At 42.7% G+C, this 23153-nt stretch overlaps 1 protein-coding gene across 9 annotated transcripts in view; it reads left to right on the top strand.

Annotated features, from left to right (window-relative positions):
* Positions 1-23153, top strand: part of LRRFIP1 (LRR binding FLII interacting protein 1) — a 114709-nt gene that overhangs the window by 69478 nt on the left and 22078 nt on the right. For 2 of the 9 annotated variants that reach the window (XM_063341347.1, XM_063341341.1), the window contains 8 exons: positions 2348-2404; positions 5341-5421; positions 6643-6687; positions 7648-7713; positions 11227-11304; positions 20473-20505; positions 21337-21462; positions 22813-22884. In XM_063341347.1, the coding sequence (XP_063197417.1) occupies positions 2348-2404; positions 5341-5421; positions 6643-6687; positions 7648-7713; positions 11227-11304; positions 20473-20505; positions 21337-21462; positions 22813-22884 (558 nt within the window). The remainder of the gene's footprint in view (positions 1-2347; positions 2405-5340; positions 5422-6642; positions 6688-7647; positions 7714-11226; positions 11305-20472; positions 20506-21336; positions 21463-22812; positions 22885-23153) is intronic. The other 7 variants (XM_063341345.1, XM_063341346.1, XM_063341348.1 and 4 more) reach the window with 6 other exon arrangements.

The raw sequence follows: 23153 nt of genomic DNA, 5'->3' as shown, positions 1-23153 counted from the left end.
ATAAAATAACCACTGCGATAGGACAAAGAATACGCGCAAATGTGGGGGCGGTAAGAGCTCACCAGCCCAATGTCAAGGATACGGTGTAACTATCGGGACTTTTGGGGTCTGTGAGAACACTGAGCATCACTTCAGCTGCAAAACGTGGTATTATCCAAACTTGTACATCAGTGTTGTACACGAAGAGCATCTTGGACAAACTCAAAACCTAACTTGAACTTTAACATTACACAGAAATAGGCAGTACTGATATAATGGTATCTATATATGGATCTAATACGTAGTAAATGTTGCATCTTTTCATACTTTTCTGCATAGTATCGATGCCATACTAGCACCTGAACAAATAGGGCACTACTCAGAGCACTGCAAAGCCAAAGCCAGACCTGGGCAGAAGGTGAAGGGTAATGTGCTTTCACACAGCCAGGATTTCAGGTGAATCGCATGGGGAGCAGTTCCAGGGAGGGAGAGAGTACATGAGAGAGGGCAAAGTGGCGTACTGCTGCTGCGGGGGGGGAGGCTACTCACCGCAAAAAGAGGTTGCCAGGCTGGGTTTGGCTTCCTCAGTATGTCGGAAATCAGCAGAGAATTTTCTGAGAAGTGGAAGCTGGCTGTGGGATTGAGAAAGCCTGAAGGAGAAGCATTAGCCACGGTCTAAGGTAAAAAATCTTCCAAGTATAAATGGACATAACGGCAACGAGAAAGTTTTCTGCATCTGTTAAAAGCAAGAGGAAAATGTAGAAAAGAATGGGGTCAATTGCACGTTGAAAGGAGAACAAGTAAAATCTGAATGTTTTAGCCTCCCCAGTACGCAGTTTTATTTGTTCTAGTTTCCAGGAAGGTTATGCTCAGGTGCTCAGCATGGCAATGTGGCACAGAACAAAAGTCAGCGAGCTCTGATAAAATTGACCCTGCTCTTCAAGAGTTGTCTGGAGTGTTGGCTTTCAAAAATACGTGCTGGAGAGGTTTCTGGAGAGGATGGGTCGTAGTGACAAGGGAAATGACCTGAGCTGTGGGGCTTCCATTTGAAATCTGAAAGATAACAGGGAGGAGGCCTATAGAGGTATTTCAAATCAGTTCTGCCTGAAAAAAATGAAACTGGATGTTGGCCCTCCCATTTGTGGTGATAAGAATTGCATTTCGGTAGAGAATCTCAGCTTTTCCCAGAAGTTGCTTCACCAGCTTGGGTCTAAACTGGTTTCTAAGCTAATTTGTTTAATTTTTCATGGGAGCCACTGTATAGTATATGATAAATATTTTGCTTGGAAATTGATTCAGAATGGGTTTAGTGGATTTTCATTTCTGGATGCGTTAAAACTTGAATTTCGAAACTTAATTTGAATAGAAATCTTAGTTAAATTTTCACTGAAAAACCCCAACCCCAAATGCACAGAGTGCTTCCTCATTTTCAGTGTTTCGGGCCTTGTGAAGTGATGCCAGAATAGTGAATTGCTTGAGAAATCTGAGCTTTTAATGGTATCGATTGAGCTGACCTTTGGGTCTGTTCTCTTTTCTTCGACGTCATGTTTCCAGACTAAAAACTGCATCATAGCGACAGTTTTGTTTTATTCCTGACCCTGCTGCCGTAGAGACTTTGAAGCATCTCACCCTGCTTGTGAAATGCTCCTTCTGAGCCTGTTTTTTCCTCCTTTGAGAGAAAACACGTTAATAACAAGACGGCAGGCTATGGAGCATCTTGGAAGCCAGTTGAACCAATTAAAATCTCTTTATTACTCTTTGGACTGCCACACAAAACACTGGGATGTGGCACATGGTCACTGTCTGGGTTTAATTTTGATGTAATTGAGGAAAGCTAAACATTTCATCCAGCGTTGCATGTTTACTAAACCGAATTTCTCAAATATAAACTTAAAATTAATATTTTTTTGGACAATTTTCTGCTTTTTAATTGCTTAGCTGCCAGAGACATAAATAACTACAGTGATAAATTTCTTTTATTGTAGTCTCTCATCCCCCGTGCCCCCTTTTTGTCCCGTGTTCCCTTCACAGAGTGTTTGAAGACACAGGTGCTATAGTGCCGTAATAATAGGGGAAGCAAAAGCGTTTCTTAAAAGAAAAAAAAAAATGGGGTCAGCAAAGGCAAGCAGGAGTATCCTTGACATTTTTGGCTGATCTACAGGTACTGACAGACACACAAACGTCCGTGTCCTCGTGTTTGAAATCATGACCTAATCCTGCACTTCTGGCGTATCTTTGAAAAGTTCTGTCTCTGCCGTTGCTTTTCATAAATGATGACTTTTGCTAAAAATTCCCTTTTGGGCCTGCATCAATTTTTCTCTCCCCCCCGCCCCTTTTTTTTTTTCTTTTTCCTTTCTTTCCATAACAGACCAATGGGTATGAGGAAGACGTGTATGGATCATCCCAGAGTAGAAAATCTAGCAGGGTTAGTAGATGATTTATATTGCTATAAAATCTATTGCTCTATTTAATAGGATTAAAGCTAATTAGCACATTCTTTTCTGTGGTAAAGCAGGTTTTTCCTGTCTTGCATGTTGTGGGTTTTGCAGTTTGTCAGACGCGGAGGTGCAGCAATAAACTGTCTTTAAAAAAAAATAAAAAATAAAAAAAAATGAGGCCACGAGTGGGATGTCTCTGAATTTGGCACAAGTAGAACTGGGAAGCCAGAGCTGCTTAACTCGTAAACAAAATTGGGTAAAAGTTAAATTGTGACAAGAAATAGTTTGGTGGCGCCTGGCGTGGAGGATTTCCACGTGCCGGACAGCGGGACGGCGGTTCTCCACCCTGTGCCAGTCGGGTCCCGTCGCACCCCAACACGGACGCTCCTGACCCTCACCTGCATCTTCCTCTGTGTCTTCAGATTTGCATACATACGATGGACTTGGATTTTTGAATTTTCCCCAAATGTATGTTGTTTATTTGAAGTTTGCTTAACTAAACGTTGTTGGGCTTTTTTTCCTGTATAAACTATATCGTAGGGTCTCTGGAGCCCCCCCTCCCCGAGGTGAAGAGCCAGTGCAAGTGTTACTGCTTAGCTACTTACCATTGATGTCCTTCTCTTGCTCAAAAAGTTCTTAATTAATAACTCCATTGTGTGTATGTGGGTCACAATGTTCCCTTCTGTTCCAGCACAAGTGTTTTATGTCAATTACAGGAATTAATTGTCCTGCTTTGTTAAGTATTGGGGTTTGTGCTAATTATTTAAAGGTATTGTCTCAAGCAGAGCCTCCTTGGGGGTAGGGAGGGGAACTCGGCAGGCTTTTTTTTCCCTTGCCTTTATTTTAACAAAGTCAGACAAAAGCCCAGAGCCTGTTGATCTTTACGCTACCAAGAATTCTAAAGAAATTCAGTGGTATGCAGACTAAAGCTCTGTGTTTAGAGGAAAAATAAACTACTTCTAAGACTCCATTTAGTTAAGTGTTTGAGCAATACATGCTAAACATCAGAGAGGCTTCAGCGAGTTACTTTGTAAGCATGAAGTTAAGCAGGCGCTTGTATAAATAGTGAAATGAAACCTTGTATTTTACGTCCATTTTAAATTTTTGCTTCCATGTGGTTTCATGCATTTAGCCCATATATGTGGATAAGAGAAAATGAAATCCTGTTGGTTAAACTGTGAAGAAAACAGCGTGTCCTGCTGTTGGCACTCTCGCTGAACCGTTTGACAAGTTCAAGGAACTTTATTATGTAGTGCTTCTGACAAACGATGTTCTTATTCTTTAATGGCATACTCCAGAGCTGTAAGTACTGCAGGAAGAGCAAAATAGCCGTAAGTCATCTATCTAGGGAAAAGAAGTTGGTGGTTTTCCATTTAAATTATTTAAAATCATTTTGGTATGAGGGTTCGGAGCATGGCGGTTTAGCGCATGTAGAGCATAATTACAGCAATGCCATTAGTTCCTCGCTGGTTTCATTGCTAAGCGTATTTAGATACTTCATTATTTAGAAGGAAGATGAGAGTTTGGGGGTGACTGAGAATGGCTGAAACACCAAACCAGTTGATGACAGCCTGGCTGGCATTCACCATTAGGAATCCTGTCCTCAAAAACCCCAAACTGCACCATAAAGATTGTCAAAGTGACAACGAAAACCCGAGAAGAGGCGGAGTTCTTCAGGTCAGCAAGGAAGTGATGACTCTGCTGATAAAACAGTTTTTTCCAAAACAGGTGTCCAATTTTAAGTCACCAAATGGAGAAATCTCCACGCGGAGATCAACCTTCGCACGTTTTACTTGCAACGTCACAGGTCGATTCCTTAAAAGCGAATAATGCCACGTGCCTTGGTAGCCCCGTGCGGATTACAAACTCTCTAGGTGGGAAAGAAAGTCACTTCTTTAAACTCAGTTCAGTGTGTTCAGATTTTCCAGTGAAAGCCTTGCTTTACAGGCATTCAGGGAGAACGAGGCAGAAAGGGTCTGAGATTTGTGAGGCTGGACAGTGATTCACCCTCGGTACATACCCGTGGTTGTTGTCTTACCCAGAGATCTGTTTGCCTGCAGTGACACAAGTGCGGTGTCAAGAACAAATAAGTTTAATTTGCTGCAGCTCCTTCGTTTGTAGATGGAGCTAACGCCTACTTGATTTATAAAGTGGTGACGCAAGGCTTAGTTAGGGCTCGTAAGAAAGCTGAGTAATTGCTGACTGCTAAAAGCAGAGTATCTTGGCTGTCTAGACCGCCGTAAGAAGTGAGTGCAGAAGAGCTGGGAAAGGGGAGCTGTGGAGCACAGCAGAAACGGGAGAGGGGTGGAGGTCTCTGAGAACAACCCTTCCCCCCTGCCTGCCCCCACCCCTGGGAAACGGCGCCTGGGAGGCTTTGAAAAACCCCTTTGTGACCCGTGTGTTATTGCAGGGCTGGTCACAGGAGACGGAGCGAGCACAGGAGCCATCTCTGGAGGGCTGGGACATGGGGAGGTGGGGTCTGCATACATGCCTTTGGAAATGTGGTCCGTCTTCTTCCAAGTCCCATAGAAACCCTGTCCTTGCAGCATACTGTCACCTTGGGTCATAGCAATGAGGAGGGAGGAGAGAGCATGAGGGTTTAAAGCCTTTTCAGTGGAAAAGACACCAAACGGGTATTTTGTGCGTAAGAGGCTGTAGGGACATAGGAAAGGCCTTTTGTTTATTTACAGAAAATCTCTACCTTACAAACGGAAAGGGCACACAATTTTCACACATCTTCCTGTCTTTAGTGCAGTTTCCTTAATGCAGTTATCTCTTCTTTTTACATCTGTGGCCGCTTTGACTCCTTGCTGTTCGTAAGCACCTAATTTACTTTCTCCTTCCCATTTAAAGGAATTTAGAGAGTCCTTCATGTTACGAAGCTGAGTTATCAAGGGGTTTTTTTTGTTTGTTATTAATGCAGGCTTCATACTACCCTGATCTGGGTCTCCACAACAGCGGCTATGCTTCCACATCTCAACCTTCTTCCCAAAACGGAAACTGGGTCTGTTGCCCTCTGGCTTTATCTGGCCTGGATTTGTCCTGATTTCATTCGGATAATGCAACCTCTTGGACTTAGGAAGGAATCTGGAGCAATTGTCAACAGCCTCTGTAGCTCTTCTTAGTGAAACTCAACAAAACAAACCCAAAACAGACCTTTTGAGATGGGAGTGAGTAATGGAAAGCTGTTTTAAAACAAGCACAATTAGTTTTCCTTTGCTGCTCCTCCCTTTCCTACAGTTATTTTGGCCTCAGTCGGTCTGGAAAAATAAGGGGAAATCTTAATTAACTGAAGTTCTTTATTCTATTTGAGGCAACTCTGCTGACTTTGTCAGTCTAGCAAGCTTAAGACAATCCAGTCTGCGTCAAAACGAAATTACAAGCAAGCAATTCGCAGACTGCTACAAGAAAATCGTTGAAGCTTCAAAGTTGCCCGGGAGGTTGGATTGTCCTCAGTGTGTGGGCAGAGCCCGGCCACGCGGTGCTCCAGCAGTGGTCCGCAGCCCATCCTGCCCACGGGCGGCAGCGGGAGGACATTGCCCGCTGCTGCGTGGTGGCCGGCGATGGGGACGTTGCCTGCCAGCTGTGGGCTGGGGATCGCTGTGGGGTGGCTCTCACGCCTGATTATGCCACATACATGATGCCGTATGTGCTCTCCAAACTTAATTGCTTCGTCTAGTGAATGATGGTTACTAACAGCAAAGTAACTTCTTTTATGGTCCTCTGACTTAAGCATTCGTAATTTTGTCCTGAATTATTTGGGTTTTCTCTGCATTTTTGTTTAATAATGAAATACATGAGACATGATCTTATTGCTGTGTGAAACCCATAAAATGTGTATCTTAAAACACTTGTGCCTTTGTGCGTAGCTCTTTTTCTGGCTTTGGTTGAAGTGAGGAGAAACACCCTTTCTGGCTGCTATACACAAACGTGTGTGAGACAATAACAACTTAACAACCTAAAACTAAATTATGCTGTTTTCCTTTTGCATACTGTCGTGTCCTCCCTTCCTGTAGGAAATGCACGTGTCTGCTTGGTATTCTTAGTCTTTGGGAGCCGAGATCTAACGCTTTTATGGCGCATATAACTAATATTCTCTACATGGGGTTTCCTTCTGTTGTAGTTTATGATCCTAATCTCTCACCGAGGTGGTTAATTCTGCCGTAGGCGCCTTTTTTTATGTTTCATTTTCTATGCAAAAAAGTGTTGTGCTTGTCTTCCTCAGCCCTCCTTGCTGTACAGCGATGCTCTGCCAGCCAGAAGTTACAGGGTTTGTTGTACTAATGCTCTAAACACAAATACCGCAGCCACTCACCTTCAGCCATGCACATCTTGTCTCTTACCTCCGTAGTTCCTGTTGGGTCCATTTATTTCACAATCTGGTGTCTAATCCATCTGAATGCACGTGTGCAATGCTGTTTACACAGTCCTGGATTTGCCGGTCCTTCCTTTTATTCCCATTGGAATTGTGCTCGTGGGGTTGTGATGCTGCCACAGGTTTCTCTCTGGATGGAGACGGTTGTCTTCATTTTGGTGTATTTGCTACAACGTGCCAGGAGCAGGCCGGAGAGAGGCAACATCAATTCTTTCTGGTTGTGAAACAGCTAAGAAAACTCTGAAAAAAATTTTTGTAGCCAATTTCCACTCTTCTTGTTCAACCTTTAAAATGAGCTTCTCTCAGATTTTATTCTCAGTGCTTAAAGGTAGAGTTTCCTGTGTTTCCTGAGCCAGACATTTATATGCTCAACTGGAGCCAGCGTCTTAGAATATGCATCTTCCTGCTTTTTATTAATTTGGTAAACTGGCTAGCAACGAAATTTATCAGGCGTAAGCGTGGGCGCTTTTTTACCCGAATATTTTGCCAGAACTGGAAGTTAAACAGAGTTGAACAACCTGAGAATTGATGTAGCTGTTTTGTTGGAAGGCAGCACAAACTGTTGAAGTGATGATGGGGAGAACGGTTAGAAGTGCATGAGTGTGCGATGGACCGGGGGGTGGTTGTCAGATTCTGCACGTCCCTTACGGTGTTTGCCAGCTCACTGACTCTAGGTCGTGTTAGATCTTCACTTGCATGCTGCTCGTGGTTGTGTACGGGAGATGTCCCTGTCCTTGCACCTGCTGCTCGTTCCCCCGCGTCCTTCGCCCTGCACCTCGTGGATTTGCCATGCTCCGGACTGAAACGCGGAACGAGGTCTGCCGGTCCTGTTCTGACTCTGTCTTTTGATTGTAGGCGTCTGTGTATGACGAAAGCGTTTACAGTGGGAGTCGTCGGTATAGTGCCTCTAGTTCTCGTGCTGTAAGATGTTTTCTGCATTTCCCTGTTGTCTTGTCTCTGTCCTGTCTGTACCAGAACATGGTCTTTTCTGGGCTGAGGAAGGAAAGGTTTAACACGGACTGTGTGAGACTCGTAGCCTGCTGCTGTAGGCAAAAGTACGAGCACAGTTTCCACGAGCTGCTTCTTTTGAAAACTGAGAATAAAACAGGGTTTTCTAATAGATAAGCAAATAAAATCACTCCCCCGTTAGCACTTACCTGCTGGCGTGAAGTAAAGGATTGTTGTGAACATCTGGCTTGCTCGGTTTTGTTTCTTGGGTTTATATTCTCTAGTTACGTCTCAGGCAACTCGTGACAACATTTTCAAAACACATTTTCCTGTGAATGGAGGGCTCTGTCATTTTGGGGGAGAGACAATATGAGGAATGACAACATAAATTCTTTCCTTTCAAAAAAGAGAGGCTGCAGGGTTCGGTTTACGGTTTGGAATGCAGAAAGTGCCTTCAGTTCTTCTCAGATGGGGCCTCTGTGTCGTGGTGGGTGTTTGGGCCCGGCAGTTCATCTGCTGCTGGTGTATCTGCCTGGAAAAAATAAACCACTCTTTTTTGATTTTTAAGTTCTGCTTTGTGGACCCAGTGCTTATTCTGCCTCTGAACTCCTTTGCTGATTATAGGAGAGAGAAAAAAAAAACAACCCAAAAATCATGGCCAAAACAAAAAATCCCGCAACCTACAAAAACACCACCCAAGGCCTGAACAGAAAAAAGCCTCAAGACAAAGCATCAGTGTTAATTTAATGTTAAAAGTTACAATTTTATTAGCTTGGAGAAGGAAACAAACTTTCGAGAATGCTTCCTAAGTGCTTGTTAGTCTTTAAAGGGCTGTGCCATCCTCTTGCAGTCGCACTGATTGACTAGTTGGGCTGCGCATCTTGCTGCTACTGCTGTTAAGCTTCAGATTACTTTTTGTTTCACATTTGTGCCTTGTTTTCGTTTGGCTGCCTTGGAAAATTCATGGATCCTTATGTGTTTGGACTGTTGTGGCAGCCTGCAGTTCAGCGAGGCTGTGCTGAGGTGGTTGTAGCCCTTTGTTTGGATGGGGTGTCATCGTTTGTTTGAGATAAGGCTCTCCCAGAGTTCCAGATGATACACTCCTACTCTTGGGAGAAGCCATTGGCAGTGGGCTCCGAGCCCAAGCGCTGTTTACAGGTCTTTCAGCCACCGTTAATGGCTTGAGCAGGGAACACAGAATAAAATGCTGGTGCTCGTTCCCCTTCCTCCATCCCATCCCACCCTGTGCCGCAGGTATTTGGAAACCTGTAGCCCAACCTTCCCAGATTCTGTTGCACAGTCGCCTGGAGTAATGAGGGAGGTGAAGCACGAGGTTTTTGCCTCTAAGGGAGTAGCCCCGTCAAAATTGCCAAGTTATCTGTGGTTGTTCCAACACCTCTGAACCTCGTGGCACTTTTACTGTGTAGAGAGCATGCCAGTTGGGTAGCTGTCCCCAAAGAATGCTTTTGGATGATCAGATGACAGGTGAATGCAGGGGGCGAGGCTGAAACGGGCCTTGCTCGGTCTCAGCTGAACAAGTGGCACTTGCTTCCATACTCTGCCCTGCGATACAGAGGGAGCAGCTTCGGAATAAATAGGTCCTGTGAAACATTAATATGGGATTCATCACCACTGACGGCGCAAGGCTTCTCTGCTAGAACTACTTAATAAGAAAACAAAAGCTAAATATTTGCTAGAGCGCTTTTTGCTTTTAATTTAGAACTTTTAAGTGGCCGTGATTGTGCACCGTTTGCAAGTGTTCCCAACACGGTTCTAAATTTTGCGTATTCTCATGTCTGAAATGAAGCTCAGTAGTTCAGGTGCACGACGCCAGTGTGACTTCACATAAGACACCCGAGGACACAGCTTGGTCACGTTCTGCCCCACTTCTGGGGCTTGCTAAGGGCTGCATACCTTGGAACGTAATCCTTTGTGGTTAGTAACTAAGCTTACAGTTGTACCGTAGCTGAGGTTATTTCCAGCTTACCCTCTTATAATTTATTAGAGCTGTAAGCTTAATTTTCATGTAATCCTGTGCCGCTTTGTTAGCGTGACTAATGATGCTGAAACAGCCCTCCAGTAGCTTGGTGAAGACCTGGCTGTCTCTGGAGCTGAGATCTCCAGGGGATTCCTGTAGCGGCCAGGTAACTTCATAAAAGAAATCTTTAAAAAAGGACAGAATACATGCATCTCAAAAGTAGGATAATTCTTTAGACTTCAGTGTTTCTGTGTCTGAGAAACAGTCTTAAGTGCCTATAAAATAAAGGCATAAAGGTCATGAGCAGGCAGATATGAGCTGTTGAGCAGAGCAACTCCTCGTGCTGTTCCCATGCCCAAACAGCCTCCACCCTTGTGCGGGTACAAGCTTTGCCAGTGACGTTGGATGGACTGACATGCCTCTTTACCAGGGCTGCGTTCAGTTGCCTTGTCAAAATTGCCCCGTTATCTGTGGTTCGTGGGCTCGGAGCCCACTGTCAATGGCTTCTCCCAAGAGCCAGGAGCGTATCGTCTGGGCCTCCGAGAGGCTTATCTCAAACAAACGAAGATATCCCATCCAAGGGATGCAATAGGAAAAACATCACGTCAGGTAAACCTCAAAAACTTCCTCAGTTCCTCTCTGCTCTGAATGTATCAAAACCTTCCTTTTATATATATGCTTATGTATCTTTCCATAAAGTACATCTAAATACAAGATTGAGTGTGAAGCTGCTGCTCTGAAATCTGTGAAAATAGAGGGAATAATTCTAAAATGCATTTCCAGAATTAAGTTTTAGTTTCTGTTGCCCTGATGCTTTAAACTTGCATTTCCCTTCTCTACTTCTGCTCCGTTATAACCTCTGGAAATAAAACAGCGTAGACACGTTCTTTGTCCTTGTCGGCGACAAGTCAGCACTGTCTGTTCTACGCCGCTGCTTAGATGTTTGCTGTTAAGAAAGACTGAAATACTTTCTTTGGCAGGAGATGAGGACTGCAGGTGCTGGAAGAGCAGGAGAGATACTCAGTCTCTGAGACGGGCTCAGTTTTTACTTTAGTCACCACGTAGATGGATGTTTCTCGCTTTGGCCTGTGGAGCACGGATTCATTTTATATGTGCACAATGTTGGGAACATGGGAAGAAGGCTCACCAGAGAACCTCAGAGCTCTTGAAAAGTAGAAGGATTGAGCCTTTTGTATGGAGACTGGGAGTTGTTTACTTGTGACTGGTATCTTAATATGTATAAATAAATCATTAGTATTCTGTCATTCTAAGAGTTGAATCAAAGCTCTACTTGGTCCGTCAGCTGGAATTACTGCTTGCCTTAATTTTTAAATGAACGGTTGAGGTGTCTTTTCTCTGACTTCCACTGCTGTTCCTTTGTCCAGCTGCATGCAACCGTTTTTGTAACTAACCTCAGATGTAATGCTCTGAATCCTCTCTTGCTTCCCTTCTCCATTCTAATGCTTTTCTCTTTTCTCTGCTTGCTGTTCTCGGCTTACCTGCGGCAGCCTTCTGAGTACAGCTGCTACCTTGGGTCAGGATCTCGGGCATCTTCAAGAGCCAGCTCTGCTCGGGCCAGTCCAGTGGTGAGCTCCTCTATATTTTTCTTTATCCCTAAACTGTTTAATTCCTCTGTTCTTCAAGGTCTTTCTTGTACTAAGAGGTCACTATCCCTCGTGATACAGTTTCTTATGGTATTAATTGAGCCATCTGGGCAATGCTTAACACAAAAAAGGGGTGAACCAGGTAAGAAATTACAAAACCAAAGTAACTCCTATGCAGGTGCAGATGTTTTTACAATAAAAGTACACTTTGGACTCATGTGACAATGCTAAATTTTTTTAAGTTGGGCGTAAAGCACGTCGCCAAGGGTGTTCTGAAAAAGACTGTGGTGCTGATGCTAGCGCTGCATCTCCTTTGGTTATTAAAATCAGGAGACCCTAGATCTTAGCGCAGCATTGAAGTAGTTTACTATCTCTCCGTTCAGCAGTGTTTTGGTGTTGTGTTGCTGCAAAGCTGCAGGGGCTCTCCAGAGATTGAATTGGAACGTATTTGTTGGACTGGGGATTACCAGGCACTGCAGAGTCTTTAGCATGGAGAAGTGCTAGGAGGATTACGTGTTCCCGGCACGTCTAGCATCATGAATTCCCAACTAGTTATGGCTGAACAAGGCTCAAACGCTAAAGGTTTGACCAACCCCTGTGGCTGCAGTTGACCAAGACAAGACCTTTTCCTCTGCTTTTTACAGATATGAAGTAATTGTGGTCTTTTTTTTTTCCCCAATGGCATATTGCCGCTTTCTCTTTGTGATTGTTCCATCTAGCTGTTTACAACTCTGAATATCCTTCCTGATTAATTTCAGAGCGAGGCCTGATAGCGTGGTGACAGTAGCAGAGTGCAGTAGCACGTCTCTTAGAGGAGATGTGCAGCTTACAGTAAACTGGTCTATTACAACATTAATCTTTCACAGAAAGTGAGTTTTGAAGTGTTGCACTGAATTTCAGTAAACTGGCTTTGCTTCATGGAAGTGTTCCTCCTAGTGAAGCTTTAATGTGCTCGTTTTCCTGGGACCTGCCACATATTACCTACCACATCCCCAAGGTACGAAGTGATGAGGAGGGTGATATCATCAAGAAGGACATGGACCTGTTGGAGCAGGTCCAGAGGAGGCCACGGAGATGCTGCGAGGGCTGGAGCCTCTCTGCTGTGAGGACAGGCTGAGAGAGTTGGGGTTCTCCAGCCTGGAGAAGAGAAGGCTCCGGTGAGACCTTCTAGCAGCTTTCCAGTACCTAAAGGGGGCTACAGGAGAGATGGCGAGGGACTCTTTATTGGGGAGTGTGGTGATAGGACGAGGGGGAAAGGTTTTAACTGAAAGAGGGGAGATTTAGGTTAGCTATTAGGAAGAAGTTCTTTGCTGTGAGGGTGGTGAGCCCCTGGCCCAGGTTGCCCAGAGGAGCTGTGGCTGCCCCATCCCTGGAGGGGTTCAAGGCCAGGTTGGACGGGGCTTGGAGCAACCTGGTCTGGTGGGAGGTGTCCCTGCCCAGGGCAGGGGAGTTGGAACTAGATGATCTTTAAGGTCCCGTCTAACCTGAACCGTTCCATGATTCTGTGATCATAAATTAACACATACAGTGTGCTCCTTTAGTCACGACATCCTGTTGCCTTCGTTGCTTTGCTGTAAATGTTGCCTTAAGGACTAATTAAAAAGGAGTATCGGGATAATGGAAGAAGCTACCACGGCACACAACACAGTAAGCTGTAACATGGACATTTGGAGTGTTCCTCTTCAGTAAACACACATCGTCCGCAGTAAGGAATTGCTTTGTATCTGACATCCCCCATCGTGCTGGTTCCCCCTTCAAACGCAGCCTGTGGTTTGAAAACCCGTGCGCTCCGGGGGTTTTCTCCTCCAGTTAGAACTGTGCAGTAGGTCTGCACCCGGCGGTGAAAGGTGCCTGAACTCTCCCTGCGGGGTTACTTCTTGTCATCAGGCAGGGAACAGGAGAGCCTTTTGATCATCAAGCAAGCCCTCTCCTAAGTGAGAAAGAGCTGAATAAACTGACTGGAACAAAAGAAAATGGAAGTGATAGAATAGAGGTATGTGCTCTGAAGTGTTGGCTTTTCTTAAAGACAAGGGTACATCCACTTTTTAAAATGATGATTTTATTTTTTTCATTAAAAAAAAAAAAGATTTTCATCAGATAATGTATGGCAGCTGGTGACCTATAAATAAATCAGTATTTTAATTAGTCCTGAGCTACGCATTGTTGCAGTATATATCTTACATTACTAATACTTCTTAAATGGCTTTGCGAACTGAATTTCAATTATCCCCAAAGCCGAAAACAATCAGAATAACCAGCGATTCCATTAAAGTTCTTTAAGCGGAAGAACTGGGTTCCCATACATTAATGTTGGTTTCCATTACGTGTGTTTTGTATGCAGTCTGAGTCACTCCTGCCAGTTGCTTACAGTCATCACAAAACGCAGCTTGCCCCTCCTGGGAGCTATAGGGGATTTCTTGTCTCTCAATTCTTTGCTTACCCCTTGGACTGTTAGTGTGCAAGTGGCTGGAGATGATTAGCTGTGTCAGCACTGACGCTGGAGAGGTGCCAAGCCAAATCTGCTCTGCAAGGAGACACCAGACACGTTTTATTTTTTAAAAATTAGTGGTTTATTGCAGGGTCTGAAAAGCTTCTGTTACTTCCGTGGCCTTGAAGAGCTGAGAGTTAATGCCATAGTGCGTCGAAAAGGCCCCATTGCCGGGGCTTTGCTTCTCCTGATGCGAGTTAGTACGAGCCTTGTTAACGGGGTGGCGTTGCTCGTAAAAGTTCTAATTACTACACGGGGTCAATGCAGCAGCACCTTGTGATTTATTTTTTTCCTTTTTTTCTTTTTTTTTTTTCCCCCTGTATTAAATAGGCAACACCTTTTCATGTAACTCACAGTAAGGAATCCCTTGCCTTGCCTTTTACCAACAGAGGGTGTGAGGCATTTTGATAACATTTCCAGCTTTGTACTTCATCTTGGCAGTAAAGATGCTGAAACGGAGCCCTGTCTTCCAGTGGGCTTAGCAGTGTATCGCTTCCACTCATTCGTTCCCGAAACTTCATCTGCTTGGACTTCCTAAAGGAAGAATAAAAATCTCCTTGGACGATGGTGATAACTTATGAGAGGAAAAAAAGTGGTTGGTTTTGGCTATATCAGTAGTCTTTGTTAGAACTGTTTTAATATTGCCTACCCCCAAAACTGAGTTGTTTGATACCTTAATGTATCGAGACGCGTGCGTTCCAGATTCTGCTTTATGTATATTCTGGCGTTTACACACGTGAAGATTTGTTTCCAAGTTTACCTCTTAAATGGCTGGAAAGAAGAGTATCTGATGGGTTGAAAAGCTGAATTTCCAGCTGCTTACGTCCCTTGAGAGTGTGATAGTTTACAAAATCCATGTACTGTAATCATGAGTGCTTAACACTGAAGTTAAATGTGATTTTCTTATGATTATGGGCATTATTAGGCAGAAAACCAAAATGGAACCGTTCCCAAGCCTGACTATCGTTAGAAATTACATATTGAGAATGGAGAATGATTCAATTTAACTTTCTAAATTAAAGCGTGCAGTATCTTGTTACTGCAGCCCTTAAATCTTTTCTCAGAGTTGTTTCCCCCTTTCACCACTGCTCATTAAACAGTGAGCAGAAAGCGACAGTAGTTTTCCTGCTGCATGCAGCTTCGCCAGCTCGTGTTCTCATTTGCGTTATCATGTTTATAATATAGTAAAAGCCAGGAAGATACTTAAACACAACATGTGAATATTTGTCTTTTGTATGCATTTTTAAGAATTCAGTATATCTGCATGAAGTTTGCCATTTGATTATTTTTCTTCAACATCTTTCCCATTATCCCTGCTAGTAATTATTGTCTGCCGTCCTTGCAGTTACTGCGGATATGCAAATGTGTTGTTTAATATTAAGGCATTAGACTCGATATAAAGTTACAGATCTTAAGACTACTGAGAGCAAACATCAGGCCTGTCTGCACAGACGGAGGTAAATCTTGTGCCTGAGCTAGCGGCATGTTTTGGCTGAGATGGGCTTTTTAGTATGAATTGCTGGAATATTGCTTTTTTTAAAAATTAATAAATTACTAGTGAGAAGCAGTTATTTATACATTTGAAATAGAATGCAGCAGTATTTATCTGAAGACTTTCTGAGCAAAGGAAGGGAAAATAATAGGAGAGGGCACTTTTTGCTACCCTGGGAAGATGATCTTTCATATTAACTCTCTCTTTTCTTGTGGCGTCCCAGAGGGCGGGCACAGCCGTTGGCAGCCTGGTACCGACAGCAGCACGAGCCTAAAAAGCGCGAGACCGAAATGCAAGTGCCGCCGAGCCAGTGTGCAGTCTTCAGGTCACGCATTAATGCACAGTTGCAAATAGCTTTTTTTTCCTTTATGTGAAGAATCTTATCATGTTCTCACCATAAGTAAAATGCAGACAGTCAGAATTTTCACGGACGCGGTTATCAGTGTGCTCAGGCTTTGCCTTCTCTCCTCTGCGCTCCCAGTTTTACGGTAAGGCTCATATCATAGCGCAGCCACCCACAGCCCAGGTGTGCTTTCGGCCCCTCCGGAGTGAGGATTTGCTGCAGCACCAACACTTCAGAGACTGATAAGTTTGTTTAAGCAACGATGTTTGGCATAACACTCATTCCTGAGCAAAGATACTTCTGACAAATCCACTTTAGACCTGACAAAGTTCAGCAGTGATTTTTTTCCCCCTGCTGACTTTCAAAGGCTTATTGCTAATTGCTAGTGTTAAGGTGCCTCCTCACTGGAAAAACACGCAGGAGCCCTCTGTGGTACTGCCTGCCCCAGCCCAGCTCATCAAACTGGTAAGATGGGGATTGTAGCAGGGGTTATATCGACTGCAGTACTTCTTGGTAGTTTTAATCCCTGTGTTTATAGATACCATCCTGTGTCCAGCACTACCTATTGCAAGATTATTATTTTTTTTCAGTGTGGGCCATATTTGCATTTCAAATTGTGCTGTGCTCCTTTAAGAGCCGGAAATTATCTTTATTTGATTTGTCATCCAAAAAAAAAAAAAAAACCAAACCTAAAACCAACCCTTGTTTTGATGAGGAAGTTGATCTAAATGCACGATCTTAGGTGGAGCTGAGCCGTGACGGCCACGTACTGAACACGCTGCAGTTGTTCCCATACCCCAGGGTGGTACGTGGTGCTACCCAACTGCGGACGTTTCACATTGCCCTTCCTCTCTAGCCTTGTTTAGTAGGCTGGAAGCTGGAAATTGTGCCTTAGTCCCAATTCCTCCATCGATCTAAACATATTTTTCTCTTTACTTGCTGCTGGTGTGTAATGCTCACCTGTCCCAGGGTCCCTGGTCTCTTCAGTAGGTGTTTGAGAGTCATCTCAAACGGGTGAATATGATTTTTGTCTCGGACACTCGCTGGTGGCAAAGAGCTTCAAGGGTTAACCCACTAGCTAGTAAAGAGAAACACTTTTTCAAACATTATACTAAAATGTTTTTATTATCTATGAAAAATAGGCGCTATATCCATATATAGACTTGCGGGATGATTTTTGCTCTTGTTAAGTTTCCAGCTGCCATGAGCCTCTGATATTGGTGACATTTTTGTAACGTGGCTCTGGATTTATTCTGAAATTGCTGTCGGAAGAGGCTGAACTCTGAGCCCATTGTACTTATTTTGCAGAGAGCAACCTACCTATTCCCCTTGACAAAACAAAGAAGCACAGGCTGGAGTTCCTTGGAAAATTACTTCCTTTTTCTGCTTTTTTTACACACTCAAGTAAAAATGGCTCAAATTTGTTAGTGAAGGGGAAGGTAATCTGTGATTAGAGACCCATGCCCTTGGGGAAATGAAAAACGGTATAATGTTCTAGAAGTTAAAGGTCTGGTATCATTAGGTGGGTTCCTCTTTAGCTCTCCTCTTCTAGCAAGTATTCTGTTAGTCCTTTCTATTTCCATGTGAAAAAGTCCCAAAGGCAGTATATTTGTACAAAGGGCTATGCCGAGTATAGACTGTGAAGGTGGAGAGGTTGCTTTCAGCCTGTTTAATCATTACGGTATTCTTTGTTGAATGATAATAGGGAAGGCAAGTATTTTGGCACAAGAATTCTGTGCAGCTTCAAATAAAAATAAACTTTTTCTTTTCTTTTTTTTTTTTCCTGATCTTTCTCTGTTTGATTTCCTACTGGATCAAATGCCAAAGGGCTTGTCGGGGACCGTGCGGGAGCTGAAAACCTGGAGTTCCCTCTGGTGGCTGAGTGCTGTTGGAAAGCAGGATATACCTTTTTAAAGGAGTGATACTGTGAATACATTAACCTAAAGAGGAGCAGTATGAAAACTCTATAAATATTCACCTAAAATAGACTTCTGTCTTTCTACGAGACACTTTTTACAGCTTTTTGGTGTATCACTGCCTCGTATTCATAAAATTTAAACGCTGCTTGTTTCAGACTGACTTTTTGCTTAGAAAAGTGTTGCGTAGCAGGAGGCACCTTTGTGATGAAAGGACGCTGTGTTAAAATGAGGAACTGACTTTCCTCAAGACATACTCAATTTTTAAACTTTAATATTTAAATAAACTGGTAATGGTAGTTACTGTATTTGAGGAGAAAATGCTCTGACTGTTCCATTCGTGGCACTAAACGGATGAGGGCATCTCTAGGGAAAAGGAAATCTTCTGGGGTTTTGTGTTGGGGTGGTTTTTTTTAAAACCGCTGCAATTTTAGAAGTTACTTAATAGCTTTAACTATTAAAGATTATGCCACCTCAGAGAATTATTAAGGACTGTTTTGCAATAAATGTGTGGGAAGCTTCAGAGGCGTGGTTATGAGTGTGCTGAGTAGAAATGTCCTCGGTATGAATATCTCTCACCACATTGTCTTCAACATTTTCCCCTTTCTAAATGGAAGCTTTTATTTAAGTCGTGACGCATCGTTAAGAAGTACCAACATTTGCTCCCTTCTTTATCTATTAAAAACGGTGGTTGCACATTTTTTTTTTCAGAAAACAGAGGACATTCTGCAAATGGCTTAGGGAGAATAATATTTTGAGTTGTGCCCTGAGCCCGTAAGGTAGACTTTGCAAAAGGCTGTATATAAATAAATGTATATAGATAGATTGGGGGGGGGGGGGTGTATATAGTAATGGTTGGTAGCACACAATATTTACACTGCCACAGCCATCTGGATAAACAACAACAGAGTGTTTGGCTGGGGTAGAAGGCTGCCAATACACCACTGGGAGCTGTCTGGCGTGAAAATAATAGGCTGTTTGCAAAAGTCAAGTCCATCTTGTTTACTGGGTCTGAACTGAAGTATCTGCCTTCATCAGTGACCTTAGCTTATTGCATCCAAATTCAGAGATCTAATGGTTTCCCCCCCCTCCAAGTACTTTGTGTATTCAGTGTCTTAGCAAAGTTCATATCCAGTGCTCTAAGTCTGGCTTATTTTACTTAGAAGCCCAAGTCTTAAATTTTCTTAATGCTAATCATAGGGAATTTATGATACAAGATGTGTTGTCAGTGTAAAAGGCTGATTTGTAATAGGCACCTTTCTGGGATTTTTTTTTTTCCTAGGATACCATGGGTAATATGAAAAATAGTGAGTGGGATCATCCACATGTTGCTGTGTGTAATTCAAAGAAAAAAAAAAACCAACCCTATGCCAAATGCAAACTGATTGGAAAGAGGTGGTGTTTTGGAGTGCGTTTTCAATGAAACTTAACTATCCCTTGGCTTCCCCTGAATCGGATCTATCCTGATTATTTTTTTTCAGTCATTTAAAAAACACTGTTCCCTTTGGCTCTCAGGTTCTTGGTCTGGGGAAGCCATTAATTTTCTATAAATCTTTTGGGAAACCATCGTCACTGTGGTGGGGCACGTTCCCAGAAGAAGTTGACATCGTCTGGATTTCTTGAGTTCTGCTAAGTTTCTCCTTTCATGTACTCCTTTTTTTAAACTGAGTTTCATTTTTAGATAGAGCTACTCATAAAAAGTATCCCCAGCCCCAGTAGCAAGATGAATAATGATGAAACACTTGATTTTAAATTTCCGCTCTTGGAAACGTGTATATTTTGTTTGGTTTCAGAGCAGGAAAATGTTGATAGGATGGTTCCTATCAAGGAAAAGAAAAATTCTGCTCAGGTTGTACGTGGGTTTCGCTCTCTAATTTTCTTTTAAGCGTTTAAGCTGCCTGTGTCCGTGGTAATTTTCTGTACTCCTAAAAGCTACTTTGGCTCTGTTTTGTTTCTTCTAGACTAGTTTTAGCGCAGGATCTCTCTTCTGAATTGGTAAATTCCAGTGAAGTACTGAAACCAGAAAAGAGCTGTTTATTTAGACTTTGAACTGGTCCCTGATATTTCACTTGAGCATCAGTTTTTGTAGTCTCAGCCTTATTTAGATCTTTGCTTGAAGCCTTTTGTCTTGAGCGAAGTAAACTTTTCAGGGGGTTTAAGCTTTAGACTTCTTTTTTCTTTTCTTTTTTTCTTTTTTTTTCCCCTGTTCCTCTTCTTTTGGGAGGGGTGCAGACACAGTGCAGTCCTTCAAGTCTGACTTGGTACCTTGCTTTTTGCAGTGGGGGAGGATGTGCTAGCAGGCTTTGGAGGTAGCCTTTTTTAGTTAAGGTCTATAAAAACATGTAACTTCAAGAAACTCTCTTGGTGTGGAAATCTAGTGATCTTTCAATTTAAAAACTTAACCTCTCTACTTAAGCGAATTGCTGTTTGGGTCCATTTGAGGCATATTTTTAAATTGTTCTAAAGTAAATGGGAGTAGCTGCATCTGTCAGCACAGCTGGTTTTATGTCCGGAGAAGGATATCTGGGGCTTCAAGTTCATGCCCATGTAGGTCTTTGTGTTCTTGCTTTGTTATCTCCTAGATCGAGTGCCATCTTCATGTTTGAAACACTGTGATGTAGAATATGGAAAAAAAGTATTCCTCTGTCTTATTTAATAGACTAAATAGGTTTTTATCGATAAGTATATTCCGCTCAATTGTGTACTGCTTAGAAATCTGAGGTGAGTTGTCTGGCCATGTGCCGGAGCTGCCAGCCAGGACACCGCTGTTCTGTGTGAGCCGGCTGCTTTTTGAGTGGAGAGAAATTGCTAATGAAGTCTTTCACAGGTTTAAGAATTCCCTTTCTGATATCTTGCTGCCTTCGCTTCTCCTTTATTATCTAACGTTTCCTTCTACATCTTTGTTTTACAGATTGAGGAAAGGCCAGAAAAAGACTTTGAGAAGGTAAGAAGGATCTTCTGAATTATTCTGCCAATAACGCTTTCTTCATGTCCTTTTTGGTAGGTAGTTGAGTGTACAGAAGTCGAATAGAAAATCCACTGTGGGGCAGAACTTTGAATTAACAGAGCCTTCTACTACTACGGTTTTTTAAAGACAAACTTCTAAACCTCTGGTTATTCAGAGGTTAAGTAGCTGACCTTCAGTAACAGTTTGCTGAAATTGCTTTAGGCTAAGCCAAGTGAATACTGATTTTATTTATTAGATTTTAATTATGGTATTATGTAAAAATAAATGACTATAATAAAAGGGGCAGATACTGTAGTAGTGAGGCATTGGCTTAATGCAGAACCCTCAGTACACTAAAGCAGTTAATGTGGCTACTGCTGCAGAACAGATAAATGCCCGCGAAAGGAGAGCAGCTTGAGGGACAGTCAGAAGCATCCACAAAATGTATTATTACAAGTTTTGAAAATATCTGGCAAGATGATACTAGCCCCTAAAGACTTTGTCTAATTTAGAATGAATGGTTAGAAGCTAAGCCATGCAAGCTCCTGTTTCAGTGGTGTTTAAATACATCTGACCAGCCTTTTCTCATGTTTCCCTTGTTAAATTTTGACATTTTGATTTTTCTTCTTAGAAAGTTACATTTTTAATCAAATTTGCATAATTTAGAAGTGCAAGGGTTGGTGTAATGTGTCTATTTAAAAAAAAAAAAAAAAACAAAAAAAACCCCCACCAAAACCAAACAAAAACCACTCCCCAAAAAACAAACTACAAACCCACACTGTATCTGGAAAAAAAATCATAACCATTTTTAACTGTGTGTGATTGTAGGGAGCACGTACTGTTTCAAGTTTATCTGCAGCTACCTTAGCTTCTCTGGGTGGGACTTCCTCACGACGAGGCAGCGGGGATACATCCATCTCAGCTGATACAGAGGCATCTATTAGAGAAATCAAGGTAAGAAATACTTTAAACCAGCATAAATTTTTCGGAATCTGTCTCTCAGCTATGGCTCTTTTGGTCAGAATTTTTTGATGCATTGCATGTGATAATAAACTGTAAGATTCTTGAAAGTAGTGCTGATGTTCCCATTACTGATGATAGAAATTGTCGGCCGGAATTGGGACTGACAGGCTAATGCTAACTAGGACTGTCCCCTGCATTATTATTAAGTAGACTAATATTATTTAAAGGCTATTATTAAATATGGTTTAGACTTCTTTCCAAAAAAGAAGCTGCCTTGTCTCCCCCTCTTGGCAGTTGAATTGTGTGCTATAAGTGAATAGCTTCATTAGAGGGAAGCTAGTGTGTATTGCAGGAATATTTGGGTGAAGTCCTGTGGCGTACGATATCGGATGAGACTGATGCTAACAGACACATCTCATCCTACCCTAATGAAACAGGAAATGGCGTCAATATAGCACGCTGATAGGAGGATTGAAATAATACAAGAAGCACTGTACTTATGGGATGCTGATCTGGGGAGGGGGCTGTATTTTGTAGTCTTAATTCGTGATTCCATGAAGTTAGACACCTTTGAATAGCAAATAGCTGTGCCATCCCCTGTTTGTATCATTGCGTGCCTGGCTGGGTAGTCCATGGCTAAATTGTTTTTTGTAATCTGTTTTGTTTTTTTTTTAATGCTCCAATCTGAAGACTATTTTAAAATGGGGAATCGGAGTTCTGTTAACTTTCATGCATACGACTTACAACTCCTCTGAAATTACAGCCAGTTAAAGTGTCTGGAACTTGTATTAGGACCTCAGGTACAAGCAGGTCTGTCCCACTTCCACAGCGCTGTAGAACAGCTGAAAGATAGCCGTTTGCTGGTGACCAAGGACAAAAGGGGAGAGAGACTGTGAAACAGGACACACAATTAACTTTAGTGTGACGGATGGTTTTCATACAGTCTCTCCTACGTCTCTAGCGTAGCCTGTATTTTAGGCTGGCTTTGGCAGCTCTTACCCTTAATAGCAGAATTCCTCAAAAAGGGTGATAATTACTGAGAGGGACAGAGAGGGGCGGTGTAGCTGGGGCATATAATTATTGGAGGCTTTGAAGCTGGGTCCGTATCTTATTCTTAACATTGAAGATCTCATTTTTTCCAGTCAAGAAGAGCAGAATTAGCGTAAACTTCTAACCAAGAAATTTCCTTGTCTGGCAAGGCTTCAGGTTAGGATCAGACCACTTAACCTACGTGGTAGAAATACTTAAGTGAGAACTTTGGATACTTGCTTTTTGCTATCAGCCGCGCTTCTGCCCGTTAGTTTCAGTGGCATCATTCACCTTTCTTGCCGTTTCCCTCAGGATATCTATGAGTTAAAGGACCAGATTCAGGATGTAGAAGGCAAATACATGCAGGGACTGAAAGAAATGAAGGTACTGGTTTACTGCAGACGGGGAGTGTGATCATTAACACCAGCTGAACATTCAGAGAGCCAGTGTGAGACCTAGAACTGACCTTGCATGCTTTCTTCTGGGGGGGAGTGGGGTGTAAATTGTGTGAAAAGCATTTCATTAACTGGAAGAGTATCCCGTTCTGAGCTCGATTGGTTGTGGTGAGAAATGCTTCCGAATGAAAGGCTGCTGATTACTAGTGCATGTTGTCTTTGCTGTTTTGAGAAGGTAATAATTTTGCTAGGAAATTA

Source organism: Chroicocephalus ridibundus, chromosome 7 (assembly GCF_963924245.1).
Source record: "Chroicocephalus ridibundus chromosome 7, bChrRid1.1, whole genome shotgun sequence".
Taxonomy (NCBI): domain Eukaryota; kingdom Metazoa; phylum Chordata; class Aves; order Charadriiformes; family Laridae; genus Chroicocephalus; species Chroicocephalus ridibundus.
The sequence above is the reverse complement of the archived record's forward strand: the minus strand, read 5'-3'. Positions and strand labels throughout refer to the sequence as shown.